At 40.1% G+C, this 19,522-nt stretch overlaps 1 protein-coding gene across 1 annotated transcript in view; it reads right to left on the bottom strand.

Moving 5' to 3' along the window:
* The window catches only part of elp4 (elongator acetyltransferase complex subunit 4), a 57,921-nt gene extending 38,436 nt beyond the window's left edge, over positions 1–19,485 (bottom strand). The window contains exons 1-8 of the mRNA XM_044136826.1: positions 19,257–19,485; positions 18,757–18,792; positions 13,849–13,970; positions 12,224–12,358; positions 10,729–10,865; positions 7,860–7,938; positions 4,944–5,132; positions 432–540 (exon numbers count right to left, since the gene is read on the bottom strand). Of these exons, the coding sequence (XP_043992761.1) occupies positions 432–540; positions 4,944–5,132; positions 7,860–7,938; positions 10,729–10,865; positions 12,224–12,358; positions 13,849–13,970; positions 18,757–18,792; positions 19,257–19,434 (985 nt within the window). The 5' untranslated portion in view covers positions 19,435–19,485. The remainder of the gene's footprint in view (positions 1–431; positions 541–4,943; positions 5,133–7,859; positions 7,939–10,728; positions 10,866–12,223; positions 12,359–13,848; positions 13,971–18,756; positions 18,793–19,256) is intronic.
* Between the last annotated feature and the right edge of the window lie 37 nt (positions 19,486–19,522).

The raw sequence follows: 19,522 nt of genomic DNA, 5'->3' as shown, positions 1-19,522 counted from the left end.
GGGATGGAGAGATGCAGGCAGAGAGGAAGAGAGAGTGATGGTGAGAATATCGATTCCCCAGTGTCGGTCTGTGCTGCTCCACAGCCTCAGGGGTATGGGACCGGGGATGGAGAATGGGCGAGGCGAGAGGGAGAGAGCCTCTGCTGGAGGTGGAGGGGGGGAAGAGGGAGGCGGTGAGGCAGGAATGGAGGGAGGTGAGGGTGCGAGAGAGAGAGGGGGTACGGCGTGGCAGCTGAATCCCCCCCGGCCTGTCTACTGAGGAGCACGTCTGATTGAGCAGCAGCACGCTAACGCACACTGACAGCCTGGCCTGCAAGGGGGCTGCCCTGCCTCCATCCACAGCCTAACTCCGGCTTTAATGCACTGCCTCTGTACATGTGTGTGTATCCGATAGAAAAGAGACTGAAAGATAAGCGAGTGTGTGTTTGTACCGTGGTAGTCTTTGTAGAGAGGGTTGGTCTCTCTCTCAGAGCCTTTGAAGGATTCCAGGGCGATGGCATTGTCGCACAGCCGGGTTATGTTGCCCATTAGAGCTCTGTCCTGTAGGATGGAAAGGGATCCAGAGTGAAGAACAACACAAGTAGGTAATTAAAAGCCTCCTGACGGGATGTCACCGAGTTGCAATTAAATTAGGTCGTCATTTCCTGCCTGTGACCAGCCCCTCTCTGACCATGACTTATCTCGGTGCAATGAGCTGGAGAGGGTAAAAGTGTTGATTGGAGTCACACGGTTGACCCGAGGGCAGGCACCTGACATCAGTCATCTATCCACATATATAAAATGGGATGAAGTTCAAACAAGCAACAATTTGTCACTATTTCAATTCATAAAATATGCTTGAGAAACAAGGTAATGGCTGCTGCATAAACCAAAAGCTGTGAAAAGCAGGGCAGGGTAGAAAAAAAATTGTTAGGCAGGTTTGATGAGGAGAGCTCCCCCTACTGGTTAGGACAGTGACAGATAAGAGGTGAAGACAGAAGACGGTAAAGGGAATGCAGGGAAAAAATATCCAGAAGGTTAGATGGAGAAAGGAACAGAGGGAGAGAAAGAGAGGGACATTGGGACACAGGGAGAGGGGGAGTCCTGCATTATTAATCCCTTTCCCTCCTGAATCATTCACATCCTTCTCTCTGTGTTGGCTGCCACCGCCTAATGCAGTTTTCATGCCTTCATGTCTTTTCCCCGCTCTTTCTTCCTCCTTTTCGTTTTTGTCCTACTTTTAAAGTATGCATATCCGACCAGTCGGCACCACTGCTGCACAATGGAAGTACCTTAGTTGGCTTTATGTGCAGTAGTGGTTGGGATCTTAACAGTCTGGATGAAACCAATTGTTCTAAAAATTAAAAGATACAGAGCAACTAACAATAGCAGATAAAATACTGTATATTCTTTCCCTGGAAAGCGAATGTAAGTGATTGAAATTGAGCAACTTCACCTGATTTAAATATTTTAATGTCAGAGTAATGACAGTGTTCACTGGAAGCAGCTCAGTACAGTCGCAACAGGGCAGAATGAGGTCACTAAGAAGGGAGGGAAGTCAACAGCTCTTGGTTTTTATAAAGGCGGTCAAGTCATCTCAAATGCATATAAATTTTTAAACCTTATTCAAATACAACAAATAGCTCCAACAATGATTTATATGGCTCTTCATTACTGTTTATAACTGCTGAATAAGCTTAGAGACGAGTTATGCTATAAAAATATTTGATTTCACATGGTGTATAACTACCATTAAGAAAAAGTAAAAAATGAAAAACCAAGAGTCTAATAAAACTCTATGGAGCATTTTTATAAGCTAAAATAAACATTTCAGTGTAAAACCGAGCCAAAATATTTTTCATATTTTGAAACACCACTAAGTTTTAGCTATTGGTGGTTTTATTTTGTATTGATTTTGTTTTCCAATAAGATAAAAAAAATTATTAAGATCAATATTGACTTTTCTTTAAAAACCCCAAAGCAATTACGTTCCTAACCATCTTGCCTTTATTTCAATAGCAGAAATGCCAAACTATTAAGATGTCTTGCACCCAGTAACAGAATATATAATAATATCGAAAGATTCAACATTGTCAAATGGAGAAATGTGTTCATCAAGCAAACAGGGAAAGCAATTAGGACACAGAAAAATGAGAACAGAGAAATATATAGCGAAGCTGAGAAAAGTCGTCTTCCCAAATATTAATGCTCAAGAACACAGAAAATGTTCATTGGGAAGTCCCAATAAAAGATTAAAATAATCTTTTTTCAACTTAGAAAAAAGGTCCATTTATCTGATAATTAAATAGACCTCTGGAAAGATCTGAGAACAGCTGTGGATTGACATTCCTAGTCTAATCCTATTCAACTATTTCTTGTTGTGCACAACATAAACTTTCAGAAGGATTGTAATTATTGAATTATTTAAAAAATCTTATCTGTGTGTTTTAAACACAGATATTCTGTCCTTTGTAATTATTTGTAAGTATAACCACATGGGTTCTTAAATAATTTGGACTTAAGAGGGTTTTAAAGAAAAAAACATATATGTAGGGATTTATATTTAAATTTAAAATGTACACAGGCATTTTTGGGGACCTATATTTTGTATGTGTGAGGACTGGGTGTGGTTTCAGGATATTGTATGATGGAGGGGAGTCTAATTAATGTTTCAGATGGACTGTCGCACTGGGCTGCTGTGGGGAGGCTTTCAGTGAGTTGCTCAGCTTCCTAAGCTGCTCAATAATAGATTAAGTATTGTAGACTAGAAACAGTAGGCTAACTGTCTGAGACCACAATGTTTCAGTCAGTAAAACCACTGATGTTAGTCTAGACTGTCTTCGAAAGGCCGTGCTCTCTCATCTAAACTATCCATCTACGCAACGCAATGGCAGAAATTAGGTCTATTAACTGTTTCAGTGAGAACAGTCTTCACACTTTGATGACACTTATATTCTTAAGACCACAGCGCAAAGTGAGATTTGAAATGGTAAGTTAATCACATGGTCATAACATAACAGCCGCTAATTACCTCCATGTTGGCTTCATCACCAAACACCTGATTCAGTCCAAAATTTCCCCCTCTCTCCTCTTTTCCAACTCATTCACTTCTCTCCCCAGGGTGGAGAAGGGGGAGGGGACAGATTAAGGGTTGCGAAGCCTGGCCAGAGTGGGACAGGAGGACCGCTCCCACCACAGCTGACATCTGCTAGTTAGCCACTCTACCTTTTTTTGACTAGGCCAAGCCGCCTTGCACAGTGCGTACAGGCCTGGAGCCAGAGCGTGTTGTGACAACACAGCTGTTCTCTGAGCTAGGCCCTGACCTATATCTTTGAATAAGGAGATCACAAACAACACAGAGTCAGTGCTCTTCAGGATGAGTCTCTTCTAGAGAGACTCAAGAGTGGTCAGGCTACTTTGGTATAAAGATGGTTTTGGAGGCAAGTGTCCCTCTATGGTTGATGGTCTAGAGAAGGGTGGTGGTTTGCCATATGCCTCAGCAGATGACTCCACCTTCACACTGAGAGGCCAGACTGGACACAGACTCATAGCCCACCATGCAGCCCCCGCCCCACCAATATACAACTTTAACAAGCATTGCATATAAGGCCATGAAGAGGTTTAAACTCTTTGTGTAACTTTAAGTGGAATTTTTTTTGTGAGATTGGATTGAAAAGGGGAATACATTTCTCTACAAATATTTGATGTTATTCACTTTAAAGTAAGTTGAATTTCATAATAGCAAATCGAAAAGTTTGAAGACTGAATGAATTCTGAACCACAGGTTGACAACAGACTGATATAAATAGGGAGAGGGCCGAAGTTCATACAATCAGTAGAGATGATTGTATGAACACTGCAGTGGGTGATCCCACCCTTTTATCGCCTGGTGCACAATGCACAATATTAGCTTAATAAGAATAAAACCAGAAGCTTAAACAAAAGAAATGCAAGAATACCATGTTTTCAAATAATTCACAAATTCAAACAGTAGTTTAAGTAATCATTGAAAAATCTCAGTTTTTGGGTTTGTCTCAATTAAAGATTGCCACAAATTGGCCCAAAAATATTATGTTGATTTCATAAATAAAGCACAGGTTTAAAAATCCCATGCTGTGTTTAAAATAATCTTTTTTCAACTCAGAATTATTAAGTTAATGATTGGCCAAGCTAGACTTTTAAGATTTTGAACCACAGGAATCTGAAATACAATTTGAAATGCAAGTTTTGCAACTGAAACCAACTTTGTTAAAATATATATATATATATATATATATATATATATATATATATATATATATATATATATATATATATATATATATAGATATATATATATATATATATATATATATATATATATATATATAAACTTCATCAGTGAGAGATGGCATGCTGTCATTTTTTCTTACTCCATTCCTATTAACAACCTTAGACCGCAATCAGAAACTCAGGTCTTTGAGGGCCAGTGTCATATATATCCCTGTTTAATATACCAGAATCAAATAATCATGTCATTAGCAGGACTCTGTAGAAACTTGACTCCAGGTAAAGAGAGCAATCCAGCCATTTGATTCAGGTGTGATGAACCTCTCATAAATAAAAAAGTTGCAGGACAAAGGAATTTGGAGCTCCGTTTCTAAGAGAATAAACAGCTTTGGAGCGAAGGTGGCTAATAACTTTGGTTTTTCATTGCTCTTGTCACTCCTGATAGAATAACACCCTATCCCCTCCATATATGAGCAATGTGGAGGGGAGCAAAATTGCTCATATAAAAAAAATCAACCTTCATTGCACCTGAGTCAATCATAAGCAATAAAGAAGGAGCACATTGATTGAACTTCAATATTAACCCCAACAGTTTAATCTGGCTGAAATCCCAAATGGTTTAAGACACCAACACTGAGTGAAAGTTCAGAAGCACGTAACACAAACAAGACAGTATGTGTCAAACACCATATTACCTGGATGAGATGTGAAGGTAAGGTTACTACAGCAACCAAAAGTGATGACCTCAACAACGCACGGAGTCCATACAGAAAGGTAGTCAGGGCGTGGCTGTGCCTAGGTTTGTCATGGCAACACAGGTCGTCCCCCCACAGAGCTGAACCCAGAGAATGAAGCCCCACACGCAGGATGTTACGTGATTTTGACTGAAAAATGCAAAGAGGGTGAGGAATGCAGTTATGTAAACATAAAAAAAAAAACATGAAAATGTATCAAATGTTGCAGAAGAAAATGTAAACTACAGAAAGTCAGTGGAGGGCACGAATCTCAGTTTAATCTGAAAACTTGGGTGCTGCTGTTGTGGGCCATGCTTCCAAACGTTGGGTGAGAGTAACTGGACAGACTGCTCAGCAGCACAGACGATTGGAACACGGAGCCCAAACGTGACTGGACACAACCGCCCAATCACAGAAGCCATCTGACACATGCACAATGGACCTGTCAGACAGGCTTCCAATATGGCCGCCACCCAGGAAACCCCAGCACATTCTTGGCACAGCGGTGATGCTCCGCAGCCAAGGGGGGCCTGGGTAAGGGTGGAGTGCCTTGCCTTAAACCCCCACACCTCCCACCCTCCCAACTCCATCCCATCCCAGCCCACCCCAAGGGATCAACTGAAACCAACTTTGTTAAAAAAAAAAAAGTGGGCCAAACTGTGGTAGAATATATATCACTGCACCACAGAAAACGGAGAAACCTGTCCAAACTGTGAGGGAGTTTTACTCTTACATACAACTGCCTTTCACTGGGCCTTTCTTATAGGACGGTTCAGGATTATTGAGGTGAGACCCAACATCAACAAACAAAGGCCTGCTTTAAAATCGTCTCACTTTTTATTCAATCTTTTTCATAATTTAAACCTCCTCCAACTCTTCTAAGATCTCCTCAGCCCAATTTCTCGTGACTTCTTCACCCAACTGCATGACCTAAACTTTTTTACGGATCAGGATCAGCATTGAACAGATCTAAGAAAAATAAACGCCATTGTCTAAAATGGTTTTTCAAAGCTGCCTCATAGTTTCCAATAAGACTCTTTTCTCTCCACAGCATACTCTCAGTCTGTATCTCAGCCTGCTGTAGAATTAGCATTCTGCAAGAGTGGTGTAGCCACAATAAGACATGCCCTTCCTTTGTTTAGTGATGTTTTCCTACACAGGTTTTGAGAGCAGCAGAATCAGAAATCTGTTTCTGTGTCTGACGCCCCACAGGAGGTCACTGCGGTAACACGACTGTTGCTGTGGCAACATCAGGATGCAACGACAAACTTAACTCCTATAGCTTAGCCTATAGAAAAATCAGGGAACATTGCCAGTAAGGTCCAGCCAAAGACCAGAGGCCAGCCATATAGACTACAACTAGTCTGGGATCACAACCCAATCAGAGAGGAGTCTAATGAAACTCTGAAAGACTCCAGACTCATTCTTCAGAAAAAAATCTTTCCTATTATTAATAACTTTCAATCTTGAAATACTTGACAATGTCTGAGAAAACAACAAGAAGAAGCAAATCATCCAATCCACACTGTTGTCCATACTGGGCATATTCTGTGCCAGCGCCCATGTCGCTCTGTGCCGGTTTGCATTCCTGGACTGTGCCAACAGTGTGTCAGGTGGTCCTGCTGCTTTAATGATGTCAGCAGTTAATCTGGTGTTTGAATGACAGCTCTGGGGGGAGAAAATCCCATGTGTGAGTGACAGGAGGAGAGGTGGCTCCAGGTGACGGGCACAGGGTTCACAGAAAGTAGGTGAACAAGGCATAGATACTGTTTATGCAGAGAACCACAAAAAAAACAAAAAACATTTATTTTACAGTCTTTTATTTGTCAAATCATTATGCAAAAACTGTATTTTGTAACTGCATTGTGATGGCTGGCCTCAAAAAGCTAGACATATGCCAGTTTTGAGATTTGAAAACAGTCATGTAAACTCTGTCTATGTAAATATATTAAAAGATGATCAAATTTAGCTTGAAGAAACTGATGACCTTCCTTTTCATTTGATGTTTTCTTTGACATCTGACTGGCATTTCAGTGTTTTCAAAAAACTAAGATTGATAAAAGAATAAACATTTTTATGCAATCTTGATTATCAACATTGATGCATCTGCAATGGCAAATTATTTTATATGCTGGACAGAACAACCTCTTATTATCAGTTTAAATGTTAGCAACTTGCTAGTAGGCCCATTACTGCTCTATTCTCCTATAGCCATGAATCAATGCAAGGTCAGAGATGACTGTAAGGGGAAGAACAAGACCAAAATTAGTAAGGCACAGGATAATGAAGAGATAAGTGACAAGACTCCAAATTACTCACTATATATGTTTCACACACTTTAATAAAAATCTAGTGCCTCTTTTTTATTTATTGAGCCTTTTAAGTATCAGAATAAAATGGGAAATTTTAATGCTAGCAACCAAACTGAGGACAATAATGTGTAAAAGAAAAGAAAATTCTGCATGTTTTTAGTAGCAGTAGTAAGTTTAAATTCAAAGTTAAATAGAATGTACCCATAACCCCTATTTGAACTCAAAATAGTGCATTAAGGCACTGTTGACTGATGTGTTTATAGATTGAAAATTGCAGATGTTCTTTGCATTGATGTATTTGACTATAAAAAGTATTTTGCATGATTTGATTCAATAACCAGAAAATGACCTGATTCCAAACTGCGCCTCACTATTTCTTGCTGTTAAGCAACAGATGTGTGTCTATGTGACTAAGAAATAAGATTATTGTGCTCCGAGCTCCAGAGTGACTTTTAATGCCTTCTAACAAAATGTGAATTGGTTTGTGGTGAATAACATTTTTGAGAAAAAATAAAGTGTTATAATTTGAATGAAACAAAAACCAGAACAGTTGTTTGGTTCTTACCATGGGGGTCGCCAAATCAAAGCCCTCTCTGTGTATGACCTCTTGCAGTGACTTCAGTAAGGCAGAGTAGGACTCAACCCTGGCATTGGAGAAAGAATGAGACACATTTGACACAGTACAGCAGAGAACTTGCATCAGAACACACAAGGGGATACCTAAAATGTGCAATCCATCGCCAATAGTGTCTTGATAAATCGGGGCCAAGCTGATCACTACAGAAGCCTAATCCTCAATGACTGCAGTCTGCTACTCCTGACTGTGCTTTTCTGGAGCCACCGAAGCAGACAGATGATCCATATCAAGAGATCCAATTAATTTATTTGGTTGATTAAATTACAACATGACTGGTTCACTGTCAGCTCCCCGAGGATCTGATTGTGCCGAGACAGACAGACAGATGAGGTGCACATATGCACAAACGTGCGCACAACGGAGAAGAGATGAGGGATTAATGGGCTGATGGCTAAAACTAACAGAGAACAGCATTTTGGTGTTTAATCAAGGGTAAGATGTGCACCACTGACAGGGGCCATGCAGTACCATCGAGCAACATTCAGCAACAGTCAAGGGATGGATCACTGCTGAGCCCTTTATGAGTTTATGGCTCACCAATAATAATGTTAACCCCATCTTTTAACACAGGACCCTCCACTTAGAAACACCTCACTATTGTAATGACCACTCTGTGGCAGCTCACAGTAGGCTGCTACGTCAGCTGTCAGTTCAACCTGAGAGCCACAAAAGCTGATACACATAGGTTGGTCACACGCCAAACCCCCACATAAAGAAGAGAAGCACACACTTGTGTTGATTACACTTGGCCAAGTATATCAATGAACTCTATTTCAGTTAGTCAGCTCAACAATGGTGCCTCCTGACCCTGCTGTGGCTAATGATAGAGCCGCACTGGTGAAAGAGGGACACCTACCCTCCACGGCCTCTCTGCCCATGCCCCAGCTCTGAGGTGGTGGGGGGCTGGGACGGTCTGACGCTCAGTTGCATGCAGGAGGTTGCCACTGGTTGGCAGCCATTGTGGAGACCAGCATTGTGCTTTAGCTACCCCTACTGAGCACGGCTCATTCAGGTACCCAAAGAGGTCTAGGTGCGTAGCTACAGGGGCTAGCACGTCAGCTAATTAGGATCATGCACCAGGAAGCGTCTTTATCTCAGCGTTCCTCTTTCAGCAAGGGAAGAAAGAGTGAGCGAAGGGGGATGCTTGGTCTTAAACAACAGGATCTGTATCACCTAGAGAGCAATTTGTGCCAATTATGCCTTCAAGTGAAACGGAGCAATTTAACAGCTAGGGTATCAACATGGGGCAGCGGACACGTGCAAGGGGGTGTAGCTTGCTTTCGAGTTTGTGTGTTATATGAGCGTGCAAGATATGCACCGAGTGTGTGTGCCTGTATTCTTGTCAGTACTTGGGCGGGCCTTGTGGCACAATGGTGCTGTGCAGGTGTAGCTTCCAGCTGTCAAAATGCCTGTAGGATCTATAACCCATTCACACTCTACAACAGCACCACTATGTCACCTTCACTCAAAACTGCACAAACCAGGGAGATTTTTCCTCCTACATTCTTCACATTAATCATCATTATGTTGTGAAATGATATCTAACTATACTCTTTCTACCTCAAAGCACCTCACTCGTGAAAAATGTACATTTTAACCTGAATACCTGCAACATTTAATGTGTTTGTACGGGCAGCATGTTTACCATTTCTGTTTGCTGGCAGAAAGAATGAGGGATTCTCTACAGCCTCCTCCAGCATCCACTGCACTCCAGATTGCTGTATTTACCCAGTTCAACCGAGTGTGTCTGCGTGTGCCCGTGTGTGTTCAGCAGCACTCTCTGGGTAAAGAGCCTGTGCGACCTCTGAACCCTAAGTACACTCAAGGCAGGAGAAATCAAACAGATGCTGAGCAAACAAGACCCTTATTTGAATAGACATATGCAACCTTTTTCCAAGAGGCTGAATGACCCGGCCAGTGGCAAACAACGCAAAACAGGAGACGAAGCAGGCTGATATTTAGCTGATTTGTATGAGTTGCAAAAATAGTGATTATAGTGTTGTTCTTGATTGTAATTATTATTTATTCATAAATGAAGCATTTTTGAATAACTGTTTTATTTGAACTCAATAAAAAAACTGTAATTAATTAAATGTTTAAAGAAAATGAATAGAAGAAAAAAATAATTAATGATGCGTGATCATGCAAATTGTTATGACATTAGTTCCTACTTTGAATCAACTAAGTGAATGTTATTATGATAGAACAGAGTCAGTTATGTTGCTTTGTTTTCTGAAGTCAAAGAAAAAACATTTTATTGGAGCTGAAACAATTGTTTGATTAGTTTGATGATTTCCAGAATAATGATTAGTGGCATCTACATCATAAATTTAACTGATACATTTAATTTCAGGCAAAACAAATATCAACTTATTCAAGCATCTATAATTTTAGCATCTATTCAATATCCATGTCTCAGACACAATTCAAATGGATTTTAGTTTCTGTTCAATTTTGAAACATTTCCCCATCATAATGTGAACAAGGAACTTGAACGAATTCAACTAGAATAAAACAATCTCATCTAATGAAGCCTAGTCTTCTCAGCCTGGTCATGTTGTTTACTGGGATTATTTATACAAGATGTGCTTTTTAAGTTCTGCAGCTGTCTCGCTGCATTATTGGTTCACCTGTTCCTCCACGAACATTGCCATGTTTACTCACATGCGTTCTGCGGAGGAAGTCGTATTTGTACAGCCCTGTTATGTGGATGATGTCGTGTTTATGTGCCTGTGTTCGTTGGGTCGTGTCTCATTGGTTTTGCCTGCATTTTGAGGACGATGTCTTGCTGTTCTACCTGTGTGCTGCTGATGACGGGGTGATGTGATCTGGAAGGTAGAAGCGGTGGCACTTGGCTGCTTGGCGAATCTCTGCCTCCATCGTCTTTGAGACATCATAGTAGTGTCCGAATCGAGAGGAAGATGCCAAAGCACTCTGTAATATACAAAGATAAGGATTGTAATTTTTTTTCTAACATCACTGCTTGCTCAAATTCTTTTAAACAGCATGTATGACTTTAATATTTAAAACTAACAATACATATAGCATAACAACCTTATTTGTTTTTCTAAAAATGCAATACTATGGCAATGCAATTGCATTGTTTATGGGTCATTCCTCAACTTTTCTACAGCGAAGAAGTTAAATAAGCACTATGACCAGCCTCTTAATCATTTCTTCACATAAATGTCCACTTCTGGCTGTGAAAGCGAACATGTCAGGGAAGCAGGGGAAGGCGGATGTTTTCCTGCAGCTGAAAGAGAGAGTTTTAGCTCTTCTTTCTCAGTAAAACCATGGACTCCATTGTGAGAGGGGCCCTTAATCTACTCCTAATCTGGATTAGGGCCCCCGGTGTGTTCCTCTCCCGTCAGAACGAGGGGGTCAGAAGGGCCAGTGGGGGGGGTCAGGGGCTCATCTTCTCTTTGTGAACCAGGCAACCCGCTTAGCGTTCCATCCCCGCCCTGACGGCCTCACCTTTGATCTGATGTCTTCATCAAGAGAACGACACAGTGGGCCGTGCCAGGAGAGGTGTGTGTAAGGGGAAAGTAAGCGTTGACTCTAGGGGTGAATTTGGGATGCAAATCCTCTGGTGGGGCTTACTAGCGGTTTGTAAAGACAATTTTACAGGGGAAGGGGGGGAGAGGTGAGGAAAGGACACAGATATAAAGAAGTTTCCAGGGAGAGAGAAAGAGGGAGAGGATCCCTAGGGACACACTGTGTTCTGCTAATCCACATAGCGATATGGATTATAGACCGACGGGGGTGGACTGCAGAGAAGAAGAAGAAGGGGAGGGTCTCCTCTCCTTAAAGCGGAAGAAAGAGTGTAGAGCTGCCGACCCTAGCAGGGGGAATGGCAAGGATTTGGGGGAAGACGGAGGCGCAGGTCTGGGTCGTAGAGTTGAGCGAGCAGACATGTCAATGCACTGCCTGCATAGTACTCTTGTTTCCCAGGCTAAGCAGGGGTGCAAGCGGGTGTGTATGTGTGTGTATATGTTAGCAGGGGGAACAGTGAAAAGCCTACCTATTGCCAGCTAAGTGTGAGTAATCTGCTGCGGCTCTGAAAAGAGAGGCCGAGGCCTCATTCACTTCACAAAGGAGTTTAGAGGTGGATGGATTTAGTGGTCGAGACCATTGTCAAAGGACTAAAAGCAGCGATCCAGTACTGGGTAATCTCATCCTATCATTAAAAGAGACACATGGTGAACTTTCACTAAATAAAAATTTAAAAATTGCCTCTGATCGACTGTATGGGGAAAAATATTTGTATTAAAGAGGACACACTGATCGATCACCTGCACTTTAGGCAGATTCTGATAGCGCCAGGCAATCTTCATGGCATCCAAAGTGTCCTGAGGTTCACCAGTCAGTCTGGGCTGCTCCACAGGTTTGGGAACAGCAACATCATCCAAGATAGGGGCTGGAAGCTCCTAAACAAATTATGTACATGAAAAATGATGTCTAATCAGAATACAACATTGGCAAACATAAAACAGTTTGAAAGTTTAATTTAAACTTTTTAAACAACAGACGGACCCAAAAAACAAACTGTTTTGACAGTTGCATGATAAAGACAGCAACTCTAGGTCACAAAAAACATTTTGCTATTTAATTTACTCCATATAATTTTTTTAAATCTTGCTATTTTTGTTTAGAATTTTGATTGCACAGGTGAAAAACCGAGTTATTTTGCATCAAAAGAATGGTAAAAAATGGCTTTGAAACAATAATAAAACATGAAATACACACTTGTACAATCCTGGATTTATATATTATCCAAGCACAGAGACACATTCCAATGAATAGTTCTGTAAATAGAGAACTGGATCAGATTGAATGGTTCAATTACATTCAATGGCACTATGTGTCAGGAAAACACTTAATACGTCCCCTTTAAAGAGACAAAGGCCAAATTTCAAGGAGTTAAATTACAAAGTCAGATCTACAATCAGATCTACAATCTAGTAAAAAAAAAAGAAATTCCATTTTTAAACCACATTTCTAAAAGACTTAGCCTAGATTTCCACTTCAACTATAAAATGTGTACTGTTGTACTGAAGGACATGAAAACTACACACAAAGTGGATCAAATATTTCTAACCCAAAACAAGTTGAATTTGTTAGGAATTATATATACACTTACTTCTCTAAAAGAAGTACACATTTACTTCTTTAAAGTGTATGTTTAAAGTGTATGGTGTGTATGTTTCTTTTCTCCTAAAACTTTACGTAAATCTGTTGAGAGGATGAGTAAATAATGTTTCCCTTGTCTGTATAATAAACAAAATAAAGTTGAAAACATAAAAGCTCTTAAGAAATTTACAGAAAATCTGGTCTTTGAGCAAATGCCACACGAAACTGCCACAGTGCTTTTCTTTCTGCAACTTTACATCTTTGTTCATGCTAATGTAACACATAGTGCAAGTATAGCATCTGGAGATTACTATGCCACAAATACAACAGTGGAAAATACAAAATAATTTGATATGTCCCCAGTGGGACTACCCCTCTCTTAATAAGTCTTTGATATACAAAGAGAGGGTGAGCCGATGAACCCTCCCACTATCAATCAGAGGGAGAGAAGCACTCCTCCTCTTTGCTGTTTGGCAGGCAGCTTCTGCGAACTATGGTCCTGTTCATGGATTGATATGCCGGGAAACATTTCAACAATGCCAGAACCATGCCACTCTCGACCTCTCGGATACCCCTGCTGACCCTGACACATGTTGGAAAGAGCCGCAGCTCTGAAAGAAAATACTCAAGAAGTAGATTCCAAGATCTTTACTTGAGTAAACGTTAAACAATGCAGATTTTGCAAGTTGTACTATTATTAAAAAAACAGCTACTCTTGCATCTTACAGAAAAACTTTGCAGGGTCAGAAACTTCCTCATTTTAAAAGCATGGTGTCTCATCTCCTACCTGTAGGATTTCATCAGGGTTATCTTGAGCTGTTGCCACAAAGAGTTCATGCCGACACACCACTCCCTCTGCCAGAAAGTACTTCAAGATCATGCGGGAGTAGCTGTCAAATCGGTCCTCCTCTGACAGAAACAAAGACGAGAACCATCAGATTATCACACGAGAATGACAAAGCAAACAAAGTCAAAGAAAAACATAAATAGCTTAATCGGGTCACATAGTCTTCCTCTTTATTATTTTGAACACCTCACCCTAAGTCCAGCAGTTCATGCCCACATCACCCCTCCTAACTGTAATCGATGTAAGGACACCTTCTACCTGCCTTCTGCAGGCAACACATGACGTAGCAATCAACATGGCACACGGGTGTAGTTTTTACACTGAGATTTTACTGTCAATGTAAAAATTCACATATTCACCCCTTATGCCAACATATTACAGTATTCCTGTCCACTTTCACCAATCATGTCCCAAACTGGTAGCACAGGAGTAAAGGCAAGTGGAAGACACCTGCCTTAAGCATTTACCTGGCTATACCCACACAACAGAAAGATACCTTGGTGGTCAAGACAACTGCCAAGAAGAGAAAGAGTGTGAGGAAGATGGTAGTTGTCATCAAAACAGTTCCTGACACCTGGTTGCTTTGATTCTCTCCATTTTTGGTTGGACTCTAATGGCAGTGGCATCCTTTTCCCCTCTGTACTATGAGGGCCATTCGCATAAACTTGTTTTGAACTGCAGAGAAAGTTATATTTTTAGAAGGCAAATCCCAGAAGAAATCACATGACAACATGAAAGAAGTGTGTCTGAGCCATTAAAAGGAGAGGTAAAATCCTCTAAATGTAAAAACTGCCCACACAAAGGTAGTCTTTGTATATTGCAGGCTTTCAACATGACAATCTCCCTACCCCCTCGTCAGCATCATCATTATTATAGTCAACAGAGGGCACATAGCTCTACCCAGTATGCCACTGCTGTTTCCTGTCACCGTCACTAGTTTGTTAAGATTCCATAGGCCTTTCCTCACAATGGTAAACAGTGGGCACACGGACAAAGACAGCAGTGACAGCTGAGGTAATGGGCATACAGCTGACAGCTTGGGAATGACATCCTGATGTGTCATCCTCGGACATTTGGAGAATTTCTCCAACCTCCCTCCCACGTTCCCCGATCCGCGTCCTCACCTACGGACTTCGGATGGCCCAGGAAATTCCACGGCTCTTCAATTTGTTGTCGGCGGGGCTCCCTGTTCTCTTATTGATGGGTTTTTAGGTCAGCAGGCCTTTGTGGCTTTCAGCAGGCCCCACAAAGACTCCCAGATGGGCCCTCTCAAGATGGGGCCTATTGTGGTTGTGTTTCTATGGGAGCCTTACAAATGAAACCTCCAGGAGTCATTAGGCTGTTGAGGCAGGGGGTATGAGGAGGGGGCTGGAGGTGGTGGGGTGTAGGAGCAACAGGGGGTGGGGGGCAGTTGTGTCTTTGAGGTAGATCGGTCACTCTGGACAGTCATAGGATGATTCCCTTCACTTTTTTGCTTCTTTTTTTGCTCTTTTCTGACTAAGGTTGCATAAAAGCAGGATGTCTGTGCTTCATTTGCCTTCAGTTAAGGAAGTGGGAGTGCAAATCTCATGAATCATATCTGCTACAGCTGCAGGGCAAAGAGACAAAAGATCTAGGTCAGATGTTTTCCTCTTATATGTCTTAGGCCCTTGAAATGTTGTCTTTAAATTACAGTATAAAAAGGTGAAGTGAATAAAAAACAATTAGAAATAAAGTCTACAACATGTTCCAACTATAAAGTCTGCTAATTTAGTTTCAATTCAGTAATGTTTATTTCAATAGACTTAATTCTCAACAAAAGTCACCCAGATGGTTCAGTTTAGTACAATATACAAACCATCTCAATACAAATGAGGGATTTCATAAAGTGGAAGTCAATTATTCAAATTGGACCTCCCAATACTTAATAACAGCAGCTTGCTATGGACTACTCTTCTGTAAAGCAAAAATAAAGATGTTTTGAGATGAACCAATATTTTATACGCTGACTGCAATTCTGAGCAGTTCCTTTAGTTACTACACCCTCTACCTGCGCTCACTGTCACATCCCTGTAAAATTATGTTGTTTTCATATTGAGACATCAATCGCAGTTACAGCATTAAACAAAGATTTGACAGATTCCCAGGATCAGATGTGTTTGGAAATCAACAGGTTACAGAAAACTGAATTTCTATTTTTCTTTTCAAATAAATGCATCAAAACATAAAATCACAAAGGCATCAAAAAACTGCATCAAAAGAACAAAAGAGTAATTTTGATGCCCTTTGCAAATTAAGTCAAATATTTGAGAAATATGCTTTGGTGCATATATGCATCTAATGCTATAATTCCTTCATTTATTGAGGGATTCAAAGCTACTGGTTCTACCAAATATTCTGAATTTCTTCTTTTTTTTATGCATTTTAACCCTTAGGAAAAAATAGCAATATGTCTAAATCAGAATCGGAAAATTAGATTAGAAAACACCTGATTGGTGAATTTCTGATTAAAACTAACATTTAATTTCTTTTAAAAAACAATTGCAAATTATTTTGTTTATGTTCGTACACTGCTAAACAACCTGTAAGCCATCTCTGTGTTGCTCATAGTACTGAAATAAAATAATGTAAAACACCTTGAAGTCACTGAATAAGAAGCATTAATCTAACAAAGGAACAAAACCATAAATGGTCAACATAATACAGACTCTGCAGCTTTGTTTCTCTGCTTGCAGAAACACAAGAGATCCTTAGACAGTAGCCATACTGAAGAGATCCCCCCTCTGGGTGACAAATCAGGACAGACAGCTCAAGACACTTCAAAGGCAGACAATGACCAGTCTGATAATTTTATGTCTGCGTCTCACAAACAGGCCGTCACGGCTAAAGGGGCAGACTGCAGCAGACGACACAACACAAACAAACGCACACTCCAAACTCCCCACACTCTGCCCCACTCCACCCAGGAAAAAAAAAAAAAAAAAATCACACACATCGTGCACATATGCCACTCTTTCAGAGACAAACACAAGAGAGTGCTCAACACACACACGCATTTCACCTTTACTGTGTCTCTCATTACCAGATGAAACCAACCGTACATTGATTCACAAAATGGAAGGGAAGAACGCATTAGTGTGTAATCACTGACTCCTGCATCGATTGGGGGGATGAATTAAAGGGCAAAGCAATATCATCAGTTGGTATAGGCCTTGGCTACACACAAATTACAGCTTCAAGGGGAAACATGACTACCTTAACCTCACTGTCCACCAGTGCATATAGCCTAGCCTACAATGAATGATGATAATAATAATAATAATAACACAGTGGAAGACATTTAAGCCTCTAGAAAACCCACTTGCGATTTATGTTATTCTGAAAACTTCTATAAAACATCTGCAGAGGAGCATATTAATGAAGAAGCAACCGGAAAGTGTGAACACCTGGGATTCTAACAGGAGACCTTCAGCTTATTAGTCCATTTTCTCAGTCTGCTTGAGAGCAACACACTTACCGCAGAGCCTGTGGATGATTTCTGAATAGTTGCCAATTTAGGTTGTAGGAATTGAGCCAATGTGCTGCTGAGGTTTTAAAGACTTTTGTGAAAATGAATCTTTATCAAAGTATCATCGCATAGAAAGCTATAAGGGACTACAAAAAAGAGAGTAGAAACCAATTCAAACAATATGAAAAAAGTAATTGACCCCTAACCCTTATAGCATGTTGTGCCACTCTTGGATCAACATCTGCCATCAAGCATTTGCAATAACAGGTGGAAATGTTTTGGCCCGTTTTTTGGTATTGTCGATGACAATGGAGGGTTTTGGGCCTGAACATTCTGTTTAAGAGGATCCAAGAGCATCGTCATGATATTTTTGACTAAATCATTCCAAAACCTATTTTTTATCCTATTATCTTTTTTTGAGAAACAAAGAGGTGGACTTGCTGGTGTGTCTCTGCACAAACACACCTGAGTCAAATGGTCTAACCCTCTCCTCAACATTTTAAAATTCTGTAGAGGTTCTGCTAGTGAACCACCATTTGATTGGAAACAGAAAAAGAACAAAAACATGGAGGATATTGTCACCTGAGAACTGGTTTACTTGAATAATGTGTAAGCAGTGAAATGGCATTCTTTGCAATGATAACACATTCATTCAACTAATTCCAAAATTTAGAATAGCCCAAGGCCCAGACCTAATTTCCTTTGATATTAATACTAAAATATGTGTTAATACCTGCAAACTGGAGAGTTGACATTAAAAATTTCAGTCTGTAGATACAAAAGTCTTACAATTTACACTACGGTGAGATTAAGTTCTACAAAACGTTTATTCAGTGGACTTCAAAACAAATGCAAGCAGTACTTTCTACGTTCCCCTGGTTAAAAAATTAAAACCATGTATATTTCCCCACTTTACTTTTAATTATGTCCTTTACTGTGTTGGTCTACCATATAAAATTAATTAAGATATAAATTAAAGCATATACATGTCATTTTTAACATTTGATGGGAGGAAAGAGAACAAATTTCCCAACTATTGGACAATAAAGGATATTATTATTTCTACTTTGTTCCTTCTATGGATTTTTTTTTTGTATAAAAAATTCATACAAATTATTGCAAACACTTAACAGTCTAAAGACAAACACATTTATAGCTCATGTTTATTTGAAGGGCTAAGAGAAGGTTTTTTTCCTTTTAAATGCCTTGAATAAAGCGAAAATGTTTTTTTTTTTAACTCTACAACAGGTTAAAAAATACACATTGTTTTCAGGTTTGATTCTACAAAAAAGGAAGAAGAAACAATGGTAGATTGTAGACAACAAATTGTCTATTTGAAAAATGTAAAGAGAAAGACTCACCAATCAGAAGCACTGTACCTACTGCTAATCCACCACCTGTAGGGAAGTAAAATATATTATAATTATTAATTTCTTTCTTTATATATATACAGACATAATCAGAAAAATCACATCACATTAAATTCTGATTTGTACGAATATTATTGTCGCAAAAAAATCATATTTAAACAAAAGTAAGGAACTGGACGGCGTCTTGATTATAATATTCAACAGTATACAGACTTCCATATGCAAGGGTTTTAAAGGATATTTCTTGACACTAGTATGGCGAGAGGAACACTTCAATTAAACCTTTTTTTATAAAATAAAAAAAAGACCTGCAATAGATAATGATAATGCAATGCGAGCACTTTTGGTTCTGGCAAATCTCCATCTTAATCCTTTTAACTGGTGATGTGTTGAAAATGTGAAGGTGTGGGTTTGTTTACAGCTGACTATATCCACTCTGTTCAACGTTACATTAAAATGGCTCTTAGCCTGTGCAGCAGCCGGACACTGACCGAGCAGGTAGTCCAGCGAAGTGACACCGGTTGAAACTAAGAGTTGTCCGTTTTGGACCGAAGGTCTCGTCCCGGGTATGGAGATTAATTTACTCCTTGTTTTCTTCTGAAAGCTCGTACAATTAGCCTGTAAACGGTCAGCTGAGGTTTTACCCACACTGTTCACGGGAGCTGCCATCTTGCTACTGATGACGTCAATGTTGTGGAGCGTATTATCCAATCAAAGAAAAGTCCGGGGCAGGTCGACCAATGACAATCTTGTTTGT

Source organism: Gambusia affinis, linkage group LG02 (assembly GCF_019740435.1).
Source record: "Gambusia affinis linkage group LG02, SWU_Gaff_1.0, whole genome shotgun sequence".
NCBI lineage: Eukaryota > Metazoa > Chordata > Actinopteri > Cyprinodontiformes > Poeciliidae > Gambusia > Gambusia affinis.
The sequence above is the reverse complement of the archived record's forward strand: the minus strand, read 5'-3'. Positions and strand labels throughout refer to the sequence as shown.